Genomic DNA, 23,323 nt, shown 5'->3' with positions numbered 1-23,323 from the left:
GCCATGACGACCCATCATGTCGTGCCCCAAAATAATCCAGAGCTGCAACAGAGAAGCTGATGAAAGCTAACTGAGACGTATCTCAGGAGCCGCTCACCGCCCCAGCGCTTCGACCAGAGTCGCTGGGAGGTTGCTGGTTCCACTCCAGCGTCAGAGGCTCCGGGTCCCTGCAGCTTGTGTCCAGAAACCTGCTCGAGAGTCCGGAGCTGTCAGTGGTCCTCGGTCCACGTGTGCTCATCTCCTCAGCACGGGACATCTTTCCAGGGTGTCCCCTGCCTCTCACCCCGGGTAGCGGGAGAGGAGAGGATGAGAGGAGGGAGGGAGGGAGGAGAGGAGAGGAGGGAGGGAGGAGAGGAGAGGAGGAGAGAGGAGAGGAGAGGAGAGGAGAAGAGAGGAGAGGAGAAGAGAGGAGGGGAGGAGGAGAGGAGAGGAGGAGAGAGGAGAGGAGGAGGAGGAGGAGAGGTGAAGAGAGGAGGGGAGGAGGAGGGGAGGAGAGGAGGAGGAGAGGAAGAGGAGAGGAAAGGAGGAGAGGAGAGGAGGAGGGGAGAGGAGAGGAGGAGAGGAGAGGAGGAGGGGAGAGGAGGAGGAGGAGAGGAGAGGAGGAGGAGAGGAAGAGGAGAGGAGGAGGAGAGGAGAGGAGGAGAGGAGAGGAGAGGAGGAGGAGGAGAGGAGAGGAGAGGAGGAGGAGGAGAGGAGAGGAGGAGGGGAGAGGAGGAGGAGGAGAGGAGGGGAGGAGGAGGGGAGGAGAGGAGGAGGAGAGGAAGAGGAGAGGAAAGGAGGAGAGGAGAGGAGGAGGGGAGAGGAGAGGAGGAGAGGAGAGGAGGAGGGGAGAGGAGGAGGAGGAGAGGAGAGGAGGAGGAGAGGAAGAGGAGAGGAGGAGAGAGGAGAGGAGAGGAGGAGAGGAGAGGAGAGGAGGAGAGGAGAGGAGAGGAGGAGGGGAGAGGAGGAGGAGGAGAGGAGAGGAGGAGGAGGAGGAGAGGAAGAGGAGAGGAGGGGAGAGGAGGAGGAGAGGAAGAGGAGAGGAGGAGAGGGGAGGAAGAGGAGGAGAGGAGAGGAGAGGGGAGAGGAAGAGGAGGGGAGAGGAAGAGGAGGGGAGAGGAAGAGGAAAAGGAGGTGACGTGACACGTAAACAATCTAATCCAGACACAAGCAGCAATCTAATGTGTGGCAGCAGTGAGGAGCCGCGGGCCGTAATACGGCGGCGCGGCGGCTTCATGTCCCGGGGACGGTGATGGCGAGGGGCGGCTTAAGTGGTTTTTGATGACACGACTGCCAGGAGGTGTTTTTGTCGCCCATTGTTAACAGTGTGAGCGGAGGCTGGTCCCAGCTGGGTCTGGGAAGCGGCTCAGGTCAGGTCGCGGGGGCAGCAGACAGAGCAGTCGACGCTCTTCTGACGGAGCTGCTCTCAGACTTGGAGGTCCCTGTGAGGACCGAGGTCTGGGAAGGTCTTGAGGAGCAGCCTGAGCTGGACCTGAGTGAGAAGAGGAAGCAGCAGCCAAATATGTGTTGGACGTGGAGGAGAAGCCCTGGGGCTGTGACTGTGTTCTCCACTGTTCTGGGGGAAATGATTGTGTAGGAACTGGGTAAGTCCGGTTGTGTGTGTGTGAATGGACTCACGGCTCGTGGTGAACTGGGTCACTGTTGAACTGAACAGTGGAGTCTCCGCTCTCTGCTTCTCTGCAGCATCAGTGAGGCTCTGAGAGAGGAAGTGGCTTCTGAGACCAGCGTCTGCCGGGAAAGGTCACGCGAGAAGGTCTCCCTCTGGCTGCTGAGATGCTGGTCAGGCTGAGGTCCACGGAGAGCCGGCTCCTTCGCTCAGGGTGAACTGACCCAGTGGTCTCATTCAGACCTTCTCCAACATGAAGCTGACCCCATGGTCCGCCTCACCGACCTGAGACTCCCTGCTCCTGTCAGGTGCCTGAGTCTGCTGCCCCTGGGTCCCAGCAGCAGCTTCCTCTGTGTGGCAGCCTCAGGTTCAGGCATCCTCGCTCCTGAGTCTCAGCTTCTGCTGGAGCTGTGTCCGAGAAACACAGTGCGAGTCCGTTTGCATGGTGACTCATGGTGAGTGCGTTTGTGGGAAGTCACGGAGAAGCTGTGGCTCTGCTGCGGCTGGTGACTCTGAGTCTGAGCCGACGTCCCTGGATCACTGGGAGCAGGTCCAGGACGAGTCGGAGAAGCAGGGGTGGATCTTGGTGGGACCTGTGCTGAGGAGAGGGGAGTCAGAGCGGCGGCAATGAAGAGTCCAACACATTCATGGTTCATGTGTTGGCAACAGTGGACTCCGACCCTGAGCCGGGGTCTGGGGCCCCCTGACTCTGTCCCCGTCCCTCTGTGTGGCCCGACCAGACGGTGATGGTACTGTGGTCCAGACCTGCTCAGACCCGCACCAGTGAGCCTGTGTCCCGGCTGGTCCTGGGGGTCCTGCAGCCGCAGCCGGGAGTTTCCCGTCTTCAGGAGCAGATCCTGGCTGCAGCGGAGGAATCACTTTATGAGCTTATTATTATCCGAGCTCCCCCCCAAACGACGCGAGGCGTTCGGAATGTAATCTGTGTTGTGAGCCGAGGAAAAAGTGCCGAGACAGACAGAAGGTTTTGTAGCAGACTGAAGCGCGCGGCGGATTGATTTCACAGCAGCAGCAGCCGCTGCAGCAGCGATCACAGCGAGCCAGCGAGTGTGTGTGTCTGAGAGAGAGAAGATGGAGACACCAGCGCCACGACACGGGTCCTCAGCCGCTGACCTTTCCTGGCGCTCCTGCCTGCTGCTGTGAAGAGGCTCGGTGACCCTCATATTCAGACGTCACCCGATAAATGGAGATCCAATGGGGACGGTGAGCGAGAGGCTCCAGCGCAGCAGAGGGAGATCAAGGTTCACAGGAGCCACCCGTCTCCTGCAGGACCTGGTCTTCAGCAGAGACTCGGAGGAGAACATGAGCTTTCTCTGAGAGAGAAGCTGAGTCTTCCAGGAGAGACTCGGAGGAGAACATGAGCTTTCTCTGAGAGAGAAGCTGAGTCTTCCAGGAGAGACTCGGAGGAGAACATGAGCTTTCTCTGAGAGAGAAGCTGAGTCCTCCAGGAGAGACTCGGAGGAGAACAGTTTTCTCTGAGAGAGAAGCTGAGTCCTCCAGGAGAGACTCGGAGGAGAACAAGCGTATTCTCTGACAGTGACTGCGTGTGTTGCCATGGCGACGGTGTTTGTCTCGGCTGCGGCCTCCGCCGGCATCAGTGGGACTCGTCCTGACTCGGAGCCCTTGTTTCTCTTGCAGATGACGGCAAACTGTCCCTGGACGAGTTCCAGGCCTTCTTCTCCGACGGGACGCTCAACGAGGAGGAGCTGGAGAAGCTGTTCCACACCATCGACTCCGACAACACCAGGTGGGCGTGGCACCGTGGCCGTGTTGAGCCCACTTACCTGTGAGAGCGAGTGGTCACATGACACGCGGCTGACCATCAGCTGCCTTCCTCCACAAACGTCCCAAACATTTGGAGAAGTCTTGTTTACGTGACTCCAGTTGAGGGTTGATTTAGAAGAGGCTGATTTATCGACCTGATGCGATGAAATCACAGACAGTTATGATACTAGTTATTCATTTTCTGCAAACAGCTGCTCAGATCTGAAACAGTGACTGTACGATTGTGTTGGGGAAATTGTCATTCGAAGTGGCGCCACACCTGCCGGGACCCTCTCAGGGCTCCGGGTGCGCCGCTGTGGTGGCGGCGCCCTGGTGGCTCCGCCCCCTCCATCGCTGCCGTCTGTGGAGCTTCTATTCATCAGAGTGGTGTAGCGCTGGCAGTCGCGCGCCGTCCTGCCGGAGCAGATATCGGCATCGATTCCACCAGTCCGAGCCCTGGCCTTGACTCTGACTCTGCCACTGTCCGGAGATCGGTTTGAGGAAGGTGGTTCAGTGGTTATCCATGGAAACTCCGATCACACTCACTGCTGCCTCGTAGTGGTGAGGCAGGCGATGAGGAGAGTGCAGCCGGGTGGAGGCCACTGAGGCATCAGAGACAAGCTCCGTCTCACCTCCTCACAGTTTTCTCCTTCATGAACGGTTCAATCACCCAGGAGTCAAAGTCGAGCCGTGCACAGGGTCGTCACGAGACCTGATCAATGGAACACACATTCCACGTTTCACCCTGACAGGAAGAGTCGCTCCGCCCACTTCTGCTCAGCAGAGATGGAAGCAGGTGAGGCTCAGGGCCTATGTTGCCACGGTAACCCACTCCGAGGTCCGCTGATCCTGCTTCCTGAGTTTCTGCCGACTCCCAGGAAAACCGCTGAACCACCTTCCTGAAACGAAGCCCCGGACACGACAGAAGACAAGAAGATGGGACACGAGTGAGAGCAGCGAGCCTCCATCTGCTGGTCCAATCAATGAGCCATGTCCCGTCCTCGCGTCTCCTGTCGTGTCCCTGCCCACTTGTGTCCCGTGCTCATGTCTTCTGTCGTGTCCCATCCTCGCGTCTCCTGTCGTGTCCCTGCCCACTTGTGTCCCATCCTCGTGTCTCCTGTCGTGTCCCGTCCTCGTGTCTCCTGTCGTGTCCCTGCTCGCTCGTGTCCCATCCTCGTGTCTTCTGTCGTGTCCCATCCTCGCGTCTCCTGTCGTGTCCCTGCCCACTTGTGTCCCATCCTCGTGTCTCCTGTCGTGTCCCGTCCTCGTGTCTCCTGTCGTGTCCCTGCTCGCTCGTGTCCCATCCTCGTGTCTTCTGTCGTGTCCCATCCTCGCGTCTCCTGTCGTGTCCCTGCCCACTTGTGTCCCGTGCTCATGTCTTCTGTCGTGTCCCATCCTCGCGTCTCCTGTCGTGTCCCTGCCCACTTGTGTCCCATCCTCGTGTCTCCTGTCGTGTCCCGTCCTCGTGTCTCCTGTCGTGTCCCTGCTCGCTCGTGTCCCATCCTCGTGTCTTCTGTCGTGTCCCATCCTCGTGTCTTCTGTCGTGTCCCATCCTCGTGTCTTCTGTCGTGTCCCATCCTCGTGTCTCCTGTCGTGTCCCTGCTCGCTGGTGTCTCCACCCGTCACCCATCCAGCTCTAGAGTTTCAGAAACAGGGGACTGATTTGGGTGTCAGACTGGTCCCCACAGGGCAGTGAACACTGGTGGGAGATTGAGTCCTTCACTGTCAGGAGCGAATGGTTAGAGCACAGCCTCGCTGCCAAACTGCCACTGTGTCTGTGAGAGAGAGAGACAGACAGAGAGTGTTTGCATGTATGTGCCTGTAAATCAAAACTTCATCCTTCTCCTCTTTTTCCTCCCTCCTCTTCCTCATCCCTCCTCTTCATCCTCCTCCTCTTCATCCTCCTCCTCTTCCTCATCCCTCCTCGTCTTCATCCCTCCTCGTCTTCATCCCTCCTCGTCTTCATCCCTCCTCTTCATCCTCCTCCTCTTCCTCATCCCTCCTCGTCTTCATCCCTCCTCGTCTTCATCCCTCCTCGTCTTCATCCCTCCTCTTCCTCATCCCTCCTCTTCATCATCCCTCCTCGTCTTCATCCCTCCTCTTCCTCCTCCCTCCTCTTCTTCATCCCTCCTCGTCTTCATCCCTCCTCTTCCTCCTCCCTCCTCTTCTTCATCCCTCCTCGTCTTCATTCCTCCTCCTCTTCATCCTCCTCCTCTTCCTCATCCCTCCTCGTCATCATCCCTCCTCGTCTTCATCCCTCCTCTTCCTCCTCCCTCCTCTTCCTCATCCCTCCTTGTCTTCATCCCTCCTCTTCATCATCCCTCCTCTTCCTCCTCCCTCCTCTTCCTCATCCCTCCTCTTCATCATCCCTCCTCTTCCTCCTCCCTCCTCTTCATCCTCCTCCTCTTCCTCCTCCCTCCTCCCTCCTCTTCATCCTCCTCCTCTTCCTCCTCCCTCCTCCCTCCTCCCTCCTCTTCATCATCCCTCCTCTTCCTCCTCCCTCCTCTTCCTCATCCCTCCTCTTCATCATCCCTCCTCTTCCTCCTCCCTCCTCTTCATCCTCCTCCTCTTCCTCCTCCCTCCTCTTCCTCCTCCCTCCTCTTCCTCCTCCCTCCTCTTCATCCTCCTCCTCATCCCTCCCCCCGACTGACTCCTCTAACCCGTCCTTCTCTCCTCTTCTCTCCCTCTGCTGCTCCCACACCTTGCTGTGATAGTAATGTTGACACGAAGGAGCTCTGTGGTGAGTGACACACACACACACACACACACACACACAGGCCCTGCTGGTTTGTTCACCTGGCAACCGTGTGTCTGCACAGACTACTTTGCCAAGCACATGGGGGACTACGAAGGAGTCCTGGCTTCACTGGAGACGCTCAACCTTTCCATCCTCAAAGCCATGGACTTCACCAAGAAGGTAGGAGATGCTGCTGCTGCTCTCTGATCATGTGACCTGCTGGAGGTCCACGAAGTCCAACAGAAGTGCACAATCAAATGGTCGCACCTTCGACCTTCGTCTGACGAGTCTTTCAGAATGAGTCACGTAAAACTGCCAGTCGCTTCATCAGATGGTTTCAACAGCGATTCAACCGCTGAGACTAGATGCAGGTTTTGATGTTTGTGATCCAACTCTCTGGATCTTTTGTTGCGATGAGAATCCAGGTTTTGGGCTGGGTCACTGCTGACCAGCACCCAGTCCCTGAGAGTCTGGCTCAAGCCAGGGCGAGCTGAGAGCAGCCGCAGGGTTTCCTCTCCTCAGGAACCTCCTGCAGCTGTCCTGGAAGAACGTGCCCGAGGACCTCCTCTGAGGGCCTCCTGATTGCCTCTCCTCTCCTCTTGTCTCGCCGCTCCATGACTCCCCCACCAGCCGCTTCCCATTCGCTTCCTGCCACCTCAGTGTCACAACAAAGTGGAGTGGGCGGAGCCAGGAGGAGGCCGAGCTCTGGCCTCGAGGAGGTGGAGTGGGCGGAGCTAGGACTCTCTTCTTCTTCTTCATCCCTCCTCTTCCTCATCCTTCATCTTCCTCTTCTTCCTCATTCTACCCTTCCCTCTCTTCCTCGTCCCTTCCCCTCCTCACCTCCTCCTCCCTCTCCTCCTCCTCATCCTTCCTCTTCATCATCCTCCTCTTCTTCATCCCTCCTCTTCCTCATCCTCCTCTTCTTCATCCCTCCTCTTCATCATCCTCCTCTTCTTCATCCCTCCTCTTCATCATCCTCCTCTTCTTCATCCCTCCTCTTCATCATCCTCCTCTTCTTCATCCCTCCTCTTCCTCATCCTCCTCTTCTTCATCCCTCCTCTTCATCATCCTCCTCTTCTTCATCCCTCCTCTTCCTCATCCCTCTGGCCTCGAGGAGGTGGAGTGGGCGGAGCCAGGAGGCTGGCCCGCAGGTCACACAGATAACTGATCCACGGAGACGGAGCAGAACTGCTGCGAAGCGCCGACTCTGCAGTCACGTCCGGTGTGAAGGCGCCTCCCGCTCATTACTGCTCACGCTGGATCCCTGCGGCGCTTTGAAGGTGGAAATAAAGCAGGTCTGCGGATGCAGCGCTGCTGAAATCCGTCGCTCCTCGTGTGCGGCGCTACTGTTGCGTAACGCTCCTGCAGCTGAACCGTCTTCCTCATTGTTGTCCTTCAGTGGCCATTGTTACAGTGAAACCCCCCACTGCTGCTGGACCCACCTCCTGGAGCCGCTGCGGAGGTGTTTCATGACTTCATTCAAGCGCTGGATCTTCAGAGAGATTTGCCTGATACTGCCCCCCCCCGTCCCCCGCCCCCACGTGTGTGGACTCCTGCTCCCTCTCACAGTGATGTTCTGATCAGCCCAAGCCATTTGTACATGGTGGAGACTGTGCTCAGGTGGGGGCGGGTCTCCTCACGCCAGGGTCGTCGGCTGTTTGGACCTTCCACGACGACTCACCTCACTGGAGGCGGATCAGACCCGGCGCGTGTCACTGCCGGCTCTGAGAGCAGCCCTACGGTCTCTCTCTGCTTCAGCCGCTGTCACCAGCTGCTCTCTGGCTCCGCCTCCTTCTGCAGGAGTCCGAGTCAGGAGAGTCAGAGATGAGGGGGGAGAAAGATGAGAGGGACATGAGGAGACTCGCTGGAGGTGAGGAGCACAGTGATGGAGGAGGAGGATGGTGGAGATGAAAGAAGCGCAGGAGGAAGTGCCTCGGCTCCTCTCCCCTCAGGACCCGCCCACTCACTAATAATTGATGCTAATGTGATATTTCCCTTCTCTTGATGCAGTATTCATGACCGACCAGGTGTCAGTCAGTGAAGGTGAAGCAGTTAGTGAGGATGAATCGCTCTCAGTCACCTTTGACCTCAGCACCTCTCTGATGAAGCCTCACTGCCATCAGCTGGAGGCCACTCTGCCTCCTGGCTCAGCTCGGCCCTCGAGTCACGGATGAGAGGCTGGCGAGTCCCAGGCACTTCCTGGGTTGAGGTCCGGATCATGACCGTGTGACTGGCTTCCGCCCTTCCCTGGCTTCCCACATGCAGCTGGAGTCAGACAGAGGCAGCACCTGCTCTGTGTCCGCTCAGGTTACAGTTTCCATGGAGCCCGACGTCTTTGGAGGCTGTCGTCATGGAAACGGGTCCAGTTTGATGACCCGTCTGGAGGTTTGCTACCTGCTCTCATGAGGCATCATCAAGTACCGCCCCAGGATTTGAACCCTTGACCTTCCTCTCCATGGGACCGTGGTGGCTCAAGGCCTGGGTCCTGGGACAAACCTGGGCCCCGGAGCTCAGACCAACATCATGCTTGACTTCAGGCTACAGGAGCTTTAGCTTCCACTCTGCGGCCACTGAGCAGCAGAGGCCCTTGCTCAAGGGTCCCCAGGCTGCAGCTCTTCCTGGGGAGGAGGCACTAATGAGCTAGGCTCATTAAACACAGCGTTTAGACAGACAGGACAGTGGGGACCGCAGCTCTAATGAAGTCTCTGTCTCAGCGGCTGCTCCACTCCGCCGACACTCGCTCCTCACGGGAGGCTGTGTTGCTGGGCGCCACCTGCTGGAGAGCCAATATGGAGCCTTCCTGACTGCAGCGCCGAGTGAGCAGCGATCGCACCAGCCGCAGCCGCCACTCTTTGCTCTGTCCTCCAGCAAGACTGAGACAGAAGCTGAGGGAGCGTCCGTCCGTCCGTCGAGGAAACAAGCCTCCGCTCGTGAAGGACCTCGCAGGGACCCGCCATGATTCCCTGTCAGAGTGGAGCCACAGAGAGCACGGCAGCTTGGCGGCATCTGTCCGGGCTGTCGCCTTCTGATGACATCACCACGTGGCTTCACTTCAGTTGAAGGATCTCGATCATCATTTCTGTCCACAAAGATGAAGCTCGGGAGTCGCATGTTGATGACATCACTCTCTGAGAGCAGTGACAGCAGAGTCCTGGTCCGCAGCTCCCTGGACCGAGCTGAACGAGTCGGTACCAAGCGGAGAAGGAGTCCAGCTCCTCTGTCGCCATGGAGACCGTCAGAGGTCAGTCTCAGCAGCGCTGGGTTCAGGATGGAGACAGACCCGGTGAGTCTGGACTCACTAGGTGGAGGAGGAGGATGGTGGTGACGGTGCGTCAGGATCTGTGGAGCTCTGCACTGAAGCCAGTGAGGAGGCCAGGAGGAGGACGCAGGCCGCGGCGGCTGTGGCTGCTGGAGTCTTGCACCCATCACTAATTCATGAGGCTTTAATGGCGTCGTTGGCTGCAGCTGCTGCGCAGCACTTTCTCCAGGAGCAGGACTCCCACGTCAGGCCGCTGAGGTTGGACCACACGCCGTCAGGAGGGGCGCTGTGAGAGAGAGGTCCCAGGGCTGCAAGGTGAATGGACTCTGAACTGTGACATGAGCTGCTCACGTCCGCTCTCCTGTCCCTCAAAATGATCCACTCTTCAGAAGCGTGGCCTGTTCTCCAGCTTCAGCCTTCTGAGACTGGAAGATGAGTCTCTCACTGTTCTGCTTTTAGACCACGCTAGACCAGACACATTAGACCAGACACATTAGACCAGACTAGACCACGCTAGACCAGACACATTAGACCAGACACATTAGACCAGACTAGACCACGCTAGACCAGACACATTAGACCAGACACATTAGACCAGACACATTAGACCAGACTAGACCACGCTAGACCAGACACATTAGACCAGACTAGACCACGCTAGACCAGACACATTAGACCAGACACATTAGACCAGACTAGACCACGCTAGACCAGACACATTAGACCAGACACATTAGACCAGACACATTAGACCAGACTAGACCACGCTAGACCAGACTAGACCACGCTAGACCAGACACATTAGACCAGACACATTAGACCAGACACATTAGACCAGACTAGACCACGCTAGACTGGACTAGAGGAAGCACAGGTCCTCGTGAGGGAACCACTCAGAGACGAGCGCGTGCATGAGTGACAGCAGCGCTTCTCCTCAGCCCCCGGCGCTGGTCCTGCTGGATGATATCAGGGTGTGAGACCCCAGTTTCCTGACCACCTGTGTGGGCGCTGGAGGCTGGACATCACTCTGGCTGGAGAACGCTCCAGACTCCGCTCGGCTGCTGTGGAGCCATCGTCTCTGAGTGTTCCGTGTGTTTTACTCAGAACAAACCTATGTCAACTGAAGCAGCATCCTGCTGCCTCTGGAACTTGGTGACCAGGGAGACCGTTGCCGTGGCAACCAAGGAACAGGAGGTTAGAAGCGGCACTCAGGCTCAGACGGAGGAGGAACTGGGGCAGTTGTTATGAAGTATTATAGCCAGTGAAGCGACGAGACGCTTGTGTGTCGCCTCCCTGCTTGCTCTGATTTACTCCCACCAACCAGGAGGTTCGCGCGCCACACTTCTCCAGACATGCATTATTTTGACTTTGATCGTGGTGTTATTAACGTGTCATGCAGCGAAGAGCACCACCAGTCTGGGGAACAGAGCTTTCCTGACTCTGGGTCTGACTCGCTGTGTTGCCACGGATCGACTCCTTGTTCCCAGATGACTCGTCGGCTGTCGAGTCTCCGGCGCCAGCAGAACAAAGCATCTGGACTTGAGCTCTGCACCCTCCGTTGGTCAGGATCTGCTGTGTATTGATTTGACTCTCAGGCTCCCGAGGGCCGCAGGAAGCGACTTGGCCGACCTGATTTGGGCCCCGGGCCTGGGGTTTCCCCCCCCTCACACCGCAGTGGCATGTGGCTGACCCTGAACCTTGCTGGGGACACGTCAGAACCCCCTCAGTCTGAGAGGTTTCGGGGCTCAGGTGAGTCTCAGCTGAGACTCTGAAGGGCTCTGCCTCCTGACCGGCTGGTTCTCACCGGGCTCTCACAGGTTCAGGTCGGGGATGGGTTTACTCTGACTCTGTGGTGAGTGAAAACACAGAGGTTGACGTGAGGGTTGTTTGTGTCTGTGATGGGCTGTGCCCCGCCTCTCGCCCTGGGTGGCTGGGATTGGCTCCACCCCCTGCGGCCTCCCACAGACAGCCGCCACTGTGGCTTCCGTCCTGAGAGCATCAGGGAGTGAAGGTCTGCTGACCTCCCATGATGCTCGCCGCGGCTCCGTGTCCGCGCCTCTGTCTTGTACCAAGGTTTGAGTCTGACGGTGAGAGGAGGACCCGGACTAGTGCTGGGTCTTCATGGAAGGGTTGGGGCTCCAGCGCTGACCCTGCTCTGCTGCTGGCTCCATGTCCACACCTCCGCCCGCCTCGTGTCTTCCCCGGGCAGCGTGTTGGTGTCAGAGGTCAGAGGGGACCAACAGACCCACGCGGCTCTGCTCCGCCATCCCTCGGCCTCGCGGCACGCCCGCCGCCGACCGGGCCAGCTGTTTTAATCCCCCACAAATGTTAATGATGGCCACATGAATAATTTGTGCGAGGGTGAATGGGAGCGGGAGCAGCGTGTTGTGCAGTCAGCGGAGTGTGTGTTGACTGATGAGGTAACACCCCACGCCATGAATAATGGAGAGTCCTGTAGGAGAGAGAGCGAGTTACGCTCGACCCTCCCTCCCTCCCGCCACACAGTCACGCCCACCCATCACATGACTGGACCCGTGTGGATCCACCGCTGCTCGTCGCCTAACTCGACCCGACAGGAGCGAGCTTGACCCCCATGAACCGCAGAGACATGAGCACCACTGGAGTCAAAGTCACGGCACAGGGGCCGGATCTGGCCCACCCAGTCAGTTCATGTGGCCCGTGCGAGCGCCACTTCCTCTGAGGCTAGGCGCCAAGTTCATGGTCGGTGAGGAGTCTGTTTCAAACATTGGCCCTCGCTCGCTCGTGTTTGGCCCTTCTGCTATCCATGGGGGTTAGGTGGCCCCCAGACAGACAGACAGGTGTCCATGTGCTTTGGGACTGTGGGATGAAACCAGAGTGCCGGGAGGAAAGCTCGGGGTCGACACTGTCACAGATGGATTGGAACCTTCAACCGTGAGGCTGCAGAGGTGAAGGCGGGACTGGTGAAGGCGGCGGCGACAGGTCCGAGTCCTGGCTGCTCCGACTCGTCCTCCTGCGTCGCTCTGTCGTCCCGAAACGCACGTCGGCAGCGACGGCAGCGGTGGCAGCGTCACCCCTCACGCTGCGGATGAAAGCCTCTGCCTTGTAATCGGCCTGCAGCTGAAGCGGACAGTGAACAGCTCTGTTATCGCCAGTGCAGAGCCACACTGGCGCCGGGCAGGAAGCAGAGTGAGTCTTGGTGAGAGGCTCCAGATCTGCCGCCACATCAGCACTTCTTTATTAGTGAGAAAAAGCAGGGGTTAGAACCTGTGTGGGTGGCGGCTCTGTGGCGCCCCCTGCCGCGCGGTGGCCAGTGGCTTTCCCTTCCTCCTTCTGACTGTGACCTGTGAGAAATGAGCTCAGTCGCGGCTCCCTCGCTCTCCATCCTCTCACTGGCTTCTCTGGAGTCCGCCATCGTCTTCATCCTCTTCTCACGCCTTCATCTCTCCTCCCCTCAGAGCCACGTGCTGCTCTGGTTTCCAGGTAACCTCACTGGATGTTGGAGTGAAAACGTGGATCTGCACATGCTGAAGTGCAGCTGGAGACATTGGAAAAATGGGTGTAAACCAGAGTCAAAACATGGATCTCGCTACGCCGAAGTGCAGCTGGAGACATCTGAGAAGTGGGAGGAAACCAGAGTGAAAGTTGTGCCGTCTCCTCACCTGAGGCTGCTGAGACCTTCTCAGTGACTGACTCCTCTGGATCTTCACGGTCCGAGTGACAGATGAGCCGCTGTGGCTCTGCTCCCCGCTGCTCTTGTTCCCTGATGTGGACGGAGCCACGCCACAATCAGCGCCGTCTGTGGCCCCGGTGCTTCGCCGTGATGAGTGATTGTACGAGCTGCGGCGGGAAAGTCAATATGTCATCATCATGGATCATGGGGGCGCCACCGTCGCCCTCCCAGATCCTGAGACCAACAGAGACCACGGCTCCTCTCCTGATTGAGCTGTGGGGTGTGTGTGTGAAACGTGTGTGTGTGAAACGTGTGTGTGTGAAACGTGTGTGTGTGTGTGTCAATGCTGATTCTCGCTCCTGATCTCAGATCCAGCTGCTCTTCTTCATGAGTGAGGGGAGGATGGAGATGATCAGATGATCTGCAGTCTGGAGGACTCAGTGGTGGAGAAAGAGTTGAGCCAGGAGACAAACGGGCCGCTGGGATCTCATCTGTATCCTGCTCTGGTGCCGCACTGACGATGCTCTGGTGCCGTACTGATGCTGCTCTGGTGCCGCTCTGGTGCCGCACTGATGCCGCTCTGATGTTGCTCTGGTGCCGCACTGATGCCGCTCTGATGTTGCTCTGGTGCCGCACTGATGCCGCTCTGATGTTGCTCTGGTGCCGCTCTGATGTTGCTCTGGTGCCGCTCTGATGTTGCTCTGGTGCCGCACTGATGCCGCTCTGATGTTGCTCTGGTGCTGCACTGATGCCGCTCTGATGTTGCTCTGGTGCCGCTCTGGTGCCGCTCTGTCGCTGCTCTGGTGCCGCTTTGATGCTGCTCTGGTGCCGCTCTGATGCCGCTCTGTCACTGCTCTGGTGTCGCACTGATGCCGCTCAGGCGCCGTGACGCCACTCTGGTCATGTGCTGTGCAGCCCTTGCCGGCGCCCGCAGGCCTGCGCTCTCTTCACACACCAACATTGTCAGGGAGCAGATCATCACCAGGCTGAGGCGCTGCCTCTGCTTCTGGGTCAGTGAACTGTGTGAATTATAGATCACAGCTTCTTCTTTCCCTGCTTTCTGTAGTAGGACCCCCGGGACGCACTGGAGGAGCAGGCTGCCAGGCAGGAAGCATACACAGGGAGGGGGCGCCGTGGTGCTGCTGCTTTGATTCAGTTGAAGTGACCGAGGATCGAGGGCGGAGCTGAACGCTGCTCACGTAGTCAGCAGCGATGCTCCAGTCCCGAACCCGAGGATCCTGCAGCCGCAGGGCGGACGGGGTGGGGGAGGGGCACGAGCCGAGCAGGACGGCCACACTGGAAAGTCAACCAGAGCCTCCAAGTGCAAGCACCTGCCGAGTTGCTGGCTGATGTTAGGAGGAAAAGACTTGGAAAAAGGACTTTTTGTTTTCAAAGTGAGTGTCTGACTCTTCAAGCATCAGGCGACAGAGATGCTGTGGTGTGCTTCTCACCGCAGCATCTCCTCCAGCAGCGAGCGGGTGCCCCACCCTGGAGCTGGAGCCTGATGATGATGGCGGGTGATCGGGCAGGAGCCCTGTCTGCGACTGCTCAGGAAGCGTGGTTGTCTTCGCTGCACCGCGACTTGTGACACTGCCGCCGACTCAACAGGCCTCTCAGGAGGACGCGTCTGGCCTCCTGAGCTTCCATCAGCCGCGCTCCTCTGCTCAGACTCACGCTTGTCACGCTGTGTTTGGGAGGAGGATGGGATGTGGAGGCCCAGCAGAGGCTCGGGTGCAGAGGCGTGGCTGAGATGAGGGGGTCAGAACCTGCTCAGCTTCAGGTCCTCCAGATCCTGAGGGACCAGAGCCAGACCCCGAGCCAGAGATCCTCCCACACCTTCTACAATGGAACCAATGACCTTGGGGTCACTCGCCCGATAGTCTCGCCAATGACCAGGACTCTTGTTAGCTGGGATGACACGTTTACACAGCAGATGGTGGTTCCCCAAAACGCCCTCGGACACACTGGAAGAGCTCAGCAGAACCACGAGCCACAGGTTGGGCTCCACTACTGACTCCTCTGAGCTCCTGAGGACCTGAGGGTTGGATGGGGGTCAGGGTTGGGTCGAGCAGCCCTCAGGACCAGAGGTCCTCAGCAGCGGCGGCTCTGGCTCTTCTGGACTGGTCCAGGTGTTTGGAGGTGCTGAGACTCACCTCACCTCAGCTTGCTTTGTTGGCTTGCACTCGTCCTTCCTCGGAGTCCTGCTCCCGCTGGGCTCTCACTCTGCTTAAAAGGCTTTTCAGGTTCAGAGCCGGAGCGAAAAATGTGCGGCGCCGTGGGATTTGGCGAGAAGAGGGTGAGGGCGGCGGCCGCTCCTCCTCTGCTCGCTCCCGCTGGCGGCCTCCACTGCAGAGCACTTGAAACATCGACCTTCTCTCGCCAGGTTTACGAGCGAGGAACCAATGTGGAGCAGTTCGTGACCCGCTTCCTGCTGAAGGAGTCGGCCAATCAGATCCAGTCGCTGCTGAGCTCCGTGGAGAGTGCGGTGGACGCCATCGACGAGCAGCACGGCCAGTCGGGGTGAGTCTTCGTCCGGTCGCGGGGGGCACATGACGCCGCGGGTCACACGCTACGCTGTGCTCCACAGACACGTCCCGGCCAAGGTGAGCCCGCGGGCGCCTGACAACACGGTGCCGGATTATCCTCCCAACAACCGAGTCAGCGCCAGAGAGGCTGTCAGGACCATCAACACCGCCTCAGGTGAGTCGGCGCTCAGAGCCCTGCGGGAGACCGTGACGTCATCCGGCTCCTGGAGCGGAGCGCGGGATGTCAGCTGGGCCGCGTGACGGAGGTGACATGCTGACAGCCGAGGCTCCATGAGTCTGTGAGGTCACCTGGGAACCAGTCCAAGCCTCAGGTTCTGATCCAGTGTGAGGGACTCATGTCCCGGCTCACCTGCTGTTTGACCAGGAGAGGTGACTCGAAGTTCGGCCTCTCGCTGGCGCCATGCTAGCTTGTGGCTTGCAGTCGAGTCGGTGCCACCTCTGACCTGCGACCTGCTAGCATCGTAGCTCTGATGTAGCCTTTCATACAGAGACGAATCAGCCGACTCAGCGACGAGCCTCAGCGACGTGCCTCAGCGACGAGCCTCAGCGACGAGTCTCAATGACGAGCCTCAGCGACGAGCCTCAGCGAGGAGTCTCAGTGATGAGCCTCACCGACGAGCCTCAGCGACGAGCCTCAGCGACGAGCCTCAGCGACGAGCCTCAGCGACGAGTCTCAGTGATGAGCCTCAGCGACGAGCCTCAGCGACGAGTCTCAGCGATGAGCTGCGAGTCAAAGGCGTTATCGACGAGCGAATGACGAAGGCTTCCAGCATGGATCGGCGGCGCTTTAATAAGCCCTGCCTCTGAGAGAGATGGATGTGAAGAAGATGGGCGAGCGCGAGCCCACGCTCCACCAGGGGCAGCTTGTCGGGACATGAGAGGCAGAAGAAGCTGCGTCAGTGATTCACGACGCCGCTGACCGGCGCTTGCTGTAAATCTGGTGTGGAGTCCTGGATCCCTGCGTCCAGACATCGATCCCTGATGCTGGTCAGCGGTGACAGAAGTGTCTGCGCAGCATCGCTCGCTCCGGACCCTCATTCATTTGTGTGTCGGCCCGCGGGTCAGGAATGGACCCGTCGGCCTCAGCAGAACCAGACCAACCAGGTCCAGACCAGGTCACACGTACGTCCACACATGGACTGAAGCCTCAGAAGTCCAAACTAAAATGAGCCCAGGCACAACAAAAACGTGAACAAGCGTGAGTCCTGCACCAGACGAAGCTCATCCCCGGCTGCTCTGCAAACACTGGACCACACTGGGAGCCAGGAGCAGGACCGAGGGACCGGAGGACACCCCACCCAGCACCCGAGACTGAGACCCGCCAGAACCAGTCCAGGAACTGACCCAAACAGGAAGCAGATGAACAAAATAAGAGCAGGCAGGAAGTGACAGATGGACCTTTCACAGGCCAAACAAACACAGGTCCCTGAAGGTTCTGGATCAGAGTCAAACACCCCAGAGAGCTTCAGCTTCTCCTGCTGACTCATGACAAGCTTCACCTACACAGTTCGGCACTTTCGCTCTCCTGGACTGCAGCGTCCAACGTTCCTCACCAAGACCTTCCGACCCAGGAACCACTGGCAGGACTCCTGAGTCAGTACTGTCTGACGGCTCTCATGTGACTGATGCCAGTTGTCTGGGACTGAGGAAGGGTGTGGGGTTGGGGCTACAGCTGCTGGGTCCCAACATCCACCCTGACAGAGGAGTGGACTTGCATCAGCCCGGTCCTCACAGCAGGTCCGGCGGATGGTCCCTCGATGGCTGGCTTTCAGCCCAAAGTGTTTTTCTGGTCTTCAAAGCGCCGCTGCTTCCTCCTCCTCCTCCTCCTCACAGGAGTATATATAGAGTCGCCTTCAACTCTCGTCTTTTCATGATTTAATAGCACGAAACAACAGAGGAGTGTCACTGTGAAGCTTCTGCAGGAGGAGAGCGTGGAGTGGGAAGAGTTGGGGGGAGGCAGAGAACAATCCCAGCTAAAAATAACTGGCCGCCACCTTGCTGTGGACTGGCTGCCGCTGCTGCTGCATTATTAACGGTGTCTGCAGCCGGCGCTGGATGCCGGAGCGTAATTGGCCGTCTTGTTTGCAACAGCTGCTCCGTTCAAACAGCAGCGGCGTGGACCTCGTCTCCGGCTTTACTTTCTCACCGCGAGACAGTATTGGGCTGCCGTCGGTCGAAGCTGATGTAGCCACGTGAGCCGCGATGCTAACCTGTGGTCCAGTCACGTCTGGAGTCCCATACTTCCACTCGAACTCCTCCACGTGTTTCAGGCACTCAACCACGGGAGAAACCAGCCAGCTGCTCTCCAGGCACAGCGTCACAGATAAAATGAATGAAGTTCCCGCTCCATGTGTCGTGACTCTTAGGAGGTGGTTCGCACGCCAGCACCATCTTGTGATGTCACTGTGAGAACCGATGGTTCTGGTGAACATTATTCCTGACCGTCTGCATGTTGGAAAGCAGCTCAGTGGGCTCTCTGACCGTCAGGGTTGGTGGGATCTTCACTGAGCTCACGGCCTCTTCAGGGGGAGTCTCATGTGCGTGTGGAGCGCTGGCGTCTCAGCTGAAGCACCGCCCCCTTGTGTCCACACATGAGGAAAGCAACAGCACAGCACAGTAGTCATGGCTCGTGTCGGGAACAAACGCAGCACTTGACTCACTCAAGGACTTCAAGTACCATTTCTTTTCTTTTCTTTTCTTTTATTTCTGTCAGCACTTTATTCCAAAGCACTTTCCTAGTTGGTGGGATCCCCACTGACCATGGCAATAACTTTGATTCTGATTTGAATTCAGATTCTGAGCCCATCTCAGTCACCACCGACTGGAGGAGATGAAGGAGATGATAAAGAGAAGGAGACTGAGCAGATGAAGGAGACAAGGAGATGAGGAGACGAGGGGGTGAAGGAGACTGAGGAGATGACGGGGTGAAGGAGATGAGGAGATGAAGGAGATGAGGAGATGAAGGAGACTGAGGAGATGAAGGAGATGAGGAGATGAAGGAGTGAAGGAGACAAGGAGACTGAGGAGATGAAGGAGATGAGGAGATGAGGGAGACAAGGAGACTGAGGAGATGAAGGAGATGAGGAGATGAGGGGGTGTGGCTCCCATGAGGAGTTCCTGGCTCAGTGTCAACATGATCTCACGTGGCTTTAAGGAGCAACAGTGTGTGTGGGCCACCGTGGACCAGAGCTGAGGCTGCTGACCTTCACCTGGGACCTGACTCGGGCCTGGCTGAGGAGCCCTCCTGAAGCCGCTGCTGAAGTGTGCGCTGCAGCGCCCTCTGTCACTGGTGGAACTGACCGGAGGTTGGGTTGGACCGTGGTCTGACAGCGAGCCGGCGAGCGTTGCCATGGCGACGGAGGCTGATGAGCGTGTTTGGGTGGATCCTAATTGACTGCTTGTTAAAGCTCTTAATGAAGAGTCAGCAGCCCACGCTCCAATTAGCCATCAGGGGATAAGAGGCAGGGGGAGGGGGGGCGGAGGGAAGGGGGGATGCACAGTGTGGAGTGAAGCCCCGCCTCATCTGAGCCTGGTGTCCGTCAGGCCCAGGTTTGAGCTGGACTTTCTGTCACCATGGTGCTGATGTCGGGCAGTGTGTGTGTGTGTGTGGCTGTCCTTGTGAGGACCAGGTCTGTGAGCTGGACCATCATGTCAGAGCAGCTGAAGGTCCTGTGTTGCAGGTGCGGTGGAGGTGAGGAAAGAAGGTCTGGAGGCTCAGATCAACCGCTTGGCCCAACTCATCGGACGCCTGGAGAACAAGGTAGGAAAACACCCTCCTGTTGCTCTGACTCTGAGAGGAACCCTTCCGTCATGACTCAGCAGAAATGAAACCGCTGAGTCAGACACGCCGCCCCCACAGGCCGGGCCCTGACTCCAGTCACATTCCTGTGTCTCTGAGCTCCAGGAGGGAACCTCTCAGGTGGAACCACTCATTTCTGCTCGGAGCTCCCTGAAGCCTTCCACACTTTAGGCTCCACAGTTGCACATTCAACAAGTCTGGCACCTGAAATAAACAAACATGGCGCCTGATGTAGATACCACTTTACACAGGCAGGTGGCGACATTTGAGGCTGTGTTCAGATGAAACTTTGGAGTCAATCATCACCATCATCACCTTCATCATCACCATCATCATCACCATCGCCATCATCATCATCGCCATCATCATCATCACCATCATCATCATCATCATCACCATCATCATCTTCATCACCTTCATCATCATCATCATCATCATCACCATCATCATCATCATCATCACCATCATCATCTTCATCACCTTCATCATCATCATCATCACCATCATCATCTTCATCACCTTCATCATCATCATCATCATCACCATCATCACCATCATCATCATCATCACCATCATCATCACCATCATCATCTTCATCACCTTCATCATCATCACCATCATCATCATCATCGTCATCATCACCATCATCATCATCATCACCATCATCATCATCTTCATCATCATCATCACCACCTTCATCACCACCATCACCACCATCATTGCATCACCTTCATCATCATCATCACCTTCATCATCATCTTCATCATCATCATCATCATCTTCATCATCTTCATCACCAGGCTCTGACTCACCTGGGCGTCCAGTGCAGCAGCAGGAGGGTTGAAAGTCCTGACCCAGTGAATGGTGGATCAGCGATGGGCCGTGACCCCGGGGCCCTCCCCAGGAGCCAGGACTCCTGTGTGAGGAGCTCAGAACGTCTCCTGCACTTGAGCTGGGACAGAAGTGGGATTAGTGGGACGACGGTCCAGACGGTGATGGATGAGTTATTTGTTTCTGAAGTGGCTCAGGAAGCAGCGGCCTCTGGAGCAATGAATAACAATGAAGAGGAGGTGCAGATGAAAGGAGACGCCAGGCTCAGTCAGGCGAGCGTGACATTGAATTGTTATCAGCATTTACGGCGCGCACCTCGGTGTCCTGGGGCCGCCTCACCTCACCTTCCGCTGCAGAGGAGCCTCGCTGCTCAGCCACGTCTTCTCTGAGGCTTTTGTTCTGAAACCAAACGCTCCACCTCACAACTTCCTGTCAGAGTTCAGCTATTGCTTTGAAGTAGCAGCAGATGATCTGGAGACTGGCTCCAGGAGGCGATGGTCCACAGCTCTGGAGCACAGGGGCCAGGCTCCAGCTGATCAGGAGTGAAAGCAGCTCCTCAACATCAGCCAGCTCAGTAGCTCCCTTCAGATGGCAGCTCTTCTAGTTGCTCTTCCTTCCATGGTGTGGATGCAGCTGGGCGCACGCTGGTCTGAAGCAGCGGAGGAAACACGCGGTGGAACAGCGCAGTGAGCGCTTCATCTCATTGCTCTGATGTCACCAGGACGCCTCATGTCTGGACGGCCAGAAGCTCCAGAGTCTGGGAACTGCAGTGATTCATATTCAGTTCAGGGTGGATTTTTGTTGCGCAGCCTAGATGTTTCTGTGCTGAGAACGTGTCAGCTGTGCACAGGGCGCAGTCACCACCATCATCATCCTCTTCCTCCTCCTCCTCATCATCATCATCATCCTCCTCTTCTCTCCTCTCCTCCTCCTCCTCCTCATCATCATCCTCATCCTCCTCCTCCTCCTCATCATCATCATCCTCATCATCATCATCATCATCATCATCATCCTCCTCCTCTCCTCCTCCTCTCCTCCTCCTCCTCCTCCTCTCCTCCTCTTCCTCCTCCTCCTCCTCCTCCTCCTCATCATCATCATCATCCTCCTCTTCTCTCCTCCTCTTCCTCCTCTTCCTCCTCCTCCTCATCATCATCATCATCCTCCTCCTCCTCCTCCTCCTCCTCCTCCTCTCCTCCTCTTCCTCCTCCTCCTCCTCCTCCTCCTCCTCCTCTCCTCCTCTTCCTCCTCCTCCTCCTCCTCCTCCTCCTCCTCCTCCTCCTCCTCCTCTCCTCTTCCTCCTCCTCCTCCTCCTCCTCATCATCATCGTCGTGGCGCGCGGCTCCCTGAGCGCTGTGACTCCTGGACGACTGACCTGTTGCCGCTGTTGTCCCTTTGCAGACGGTGTGGTTGGACCTGCACCAGCGGCTCACGGACACCGACGGAACCCCCGGTGCTGTGAGTAGACCGGCCTCCTGCTCGTGGAGCTTCTGACTCAGAGCTCTTCTCCATCGTCTCCCGGGCCACGGTTTATTTCCCCAGAAATGTGTTTGTGCTGCTGCTGTCTAGACATGAAGCTTTTATAGCTGCAATCTAAACACAAAAAACAGCCAGGAAATGAGATGTATTTCTAGTCACCTGACTCCCCGGTCACATGACCTCGCCCAGATCTCAAACCAGAAGACTGTCTTCATTTCATCTGCAGATGAAGGTTCCGCCTCGTGTTGAGAGCCCGCTGGGATTCAGACCCGCAACCACCTCGGGTTAAAGAATCGCTTGGCTCTGTTGAGTCAGATCATCAGTGAGGATTCAGAACTGGGTCATCAGCCTGAGTGACTCGGGTCTGCTCAGACTGATGAGTCCAATCTTCACACGAGTCAGTGACACTCCTGGTCTCACAGCTCAGGTCGACTGGGGGGGGGGTGTGACTCACTGTGGGTGACTCACTCAGGTCCTCAGAGGTCTGACTCACGCTCCTCGTGTGATGCCTTCCTAAAGAGTCAGTTCTCAGTCCTGGTTCTGACTCCTTGTTTCCAAGTGAGTTCATCAGGACGAGCAGAGACAGTCGGAGGGGTGATGAGGGGGGCGTCTCACGCGTGTGTCCGCCTGCCCTGCTCCTCCTGGAGGAGGACATGTGGGAAGCAAACACGTAGTCGACGGCAGCGGGAGCTCGCGAGGCAGAGCAGCAACCTGCAATTAAAGCTGGAGCTTTTGAAAACAGTCAGCCGTGTCTTAGCTCCTGATGACTCGCCACGCTCCGCCTGGGGAGCCAGGTTTACTCCCCTGGGCTGGACTCGCTCGACCCCTGAGTCATGAATCTGTTTTGGGACCGGCGTGGCTCTGAAGACCTGGCTTCTTCAACGTCAGCGGGGGGGGTCCAGGAGGAGGGCAGAGCCCGGAGGCTGCAGTTCCCACCCTCTTCACCAGATGGAGCCAAAACACAGCACCCACACCCGGACACGCTCAGCCTAGCGACCCCTGGTGGAGGAGAAATGTGGCCTTTCAAAGCTGAATCCTGGACTGTGTCCGTCCGTCTGTCTGTCTGAGGCGACTGGTGCGCCTCACATTTGCCTCTGTCTATTTTGGGGTGACTCTCATCTGAAGAGTAGTTCTGTGCTGCATTAACAGGTTTATCAGAGTCCGCTTGGTTCTGCTCTGCTCACGACCCGGTGGGTCCGCTCACATCAGGCCCGGTGGTTCTGATCACATCAGGCCCAGTGGTTCTGATCACGTCAGGATCGGTGGTTCTGTTCACATCAGGCCCAGTGGTTCTGATCACGTCAGGATCGGTGGTACCACTCCCGTCAGGCCCAGTGGTTCTGATCACGCCAGGTCCCCGGTTGTTCTGTTCACATCAGGCCTGGTGGTTCTGATCACGTCAGGCCCGGTGGTACCGCTCACATCAGGCCCGGTGGTACCGCTCACGTCAGGCCCGGTGGTTCTGATCACATCAGGTCCGGTGGTACCGCTCACGTCAGACCTGGTGGTTCTGATCACATCAGGCCCGGTGGTTCTGATCACGTCAGGCCCGGTGGTACCGCTCACGTCAGGCCCGGTGGTTCTGATCACGTCAGGCCCGGTGGTTCGGCCCGGCTGGCGTCAGCAGTGATGGAG

At 57.6% G+C, this 23,323-nt stretch overlaps 2 protein-coding genes across 2 annotated transcripts in view; both read left to right on the top strand.

The window, feature by feature from the left end:
• necab2 (N-terminal EF-hand calcium binding protein 2) overlaps window positions 1-23,323 on the top strand; it is a 37,691-nt gene that overhangs the window by 7,834 nt on the left and 6,534 nt on the right. Inside the window, exons 3-9 of the mRNA XM_053884815.1 lie at window positions 3,263-3,371; window positions 6,103-6,128; window positions 6,208-6,305; window positions 15,420-15,556; window positions 15,624-15,736; window positions 19,263-19,342; window positions 21,611-21,667. Of these exons, the coding sequence (XP_053740790.1) occupies window positions 3,263-3,371; window positions 6,103-6,128; window positions 6,208-6,305; window positions 15,420-15,556; window positions 15,624-15,736; window positions 19,263-19,342; window positions 21,611-21,667 (620 nt within the window). The remainder of the gene's footprint in view (window positions 1-3,262; window positions 3,372-6,102; window positions 6,129-6,207; window positions 6,306-15,419; window positions 15,557-15,623; window positions 15,737-19,262; window positions 19,343-21,610; window positions 21,668-23,323) is intronic.
• On the top strand, window positions 19,354-21,285 carry LOC128770405 (uncharacterized). The gene has a single exon (XM_053884819.1). It carries the CDS (start codon window positions 19,663-19,665, stop codon window positions 20,599-20,601), a length of 939 nt encoding a protein of 312 aa, XP_053740794.1. The 5' UTR covers window positions 19,354-19,662; the 3' UTR covers window positions 20,602-21,285.

This window comes from Synchiropus splendidus, chromosome 14 (assembly GCF_027744825.2).
Source record: "Synchiropus splendidus isolate RoL2022-P1 chromosome 14, RoL_Sspl_1.0, whole genome shotgun sequence".
NCBI lineage: Eukaryota > Metazoa > Chordata > Actinopteri > Syngnathiformes > Callionymidae > Synchiropus > Synchiropus splendidus.
Note: the sequence above shows the minus strand (reverse complement) of the source record. Positions and strands in the feature narration are given on the sequence as shown.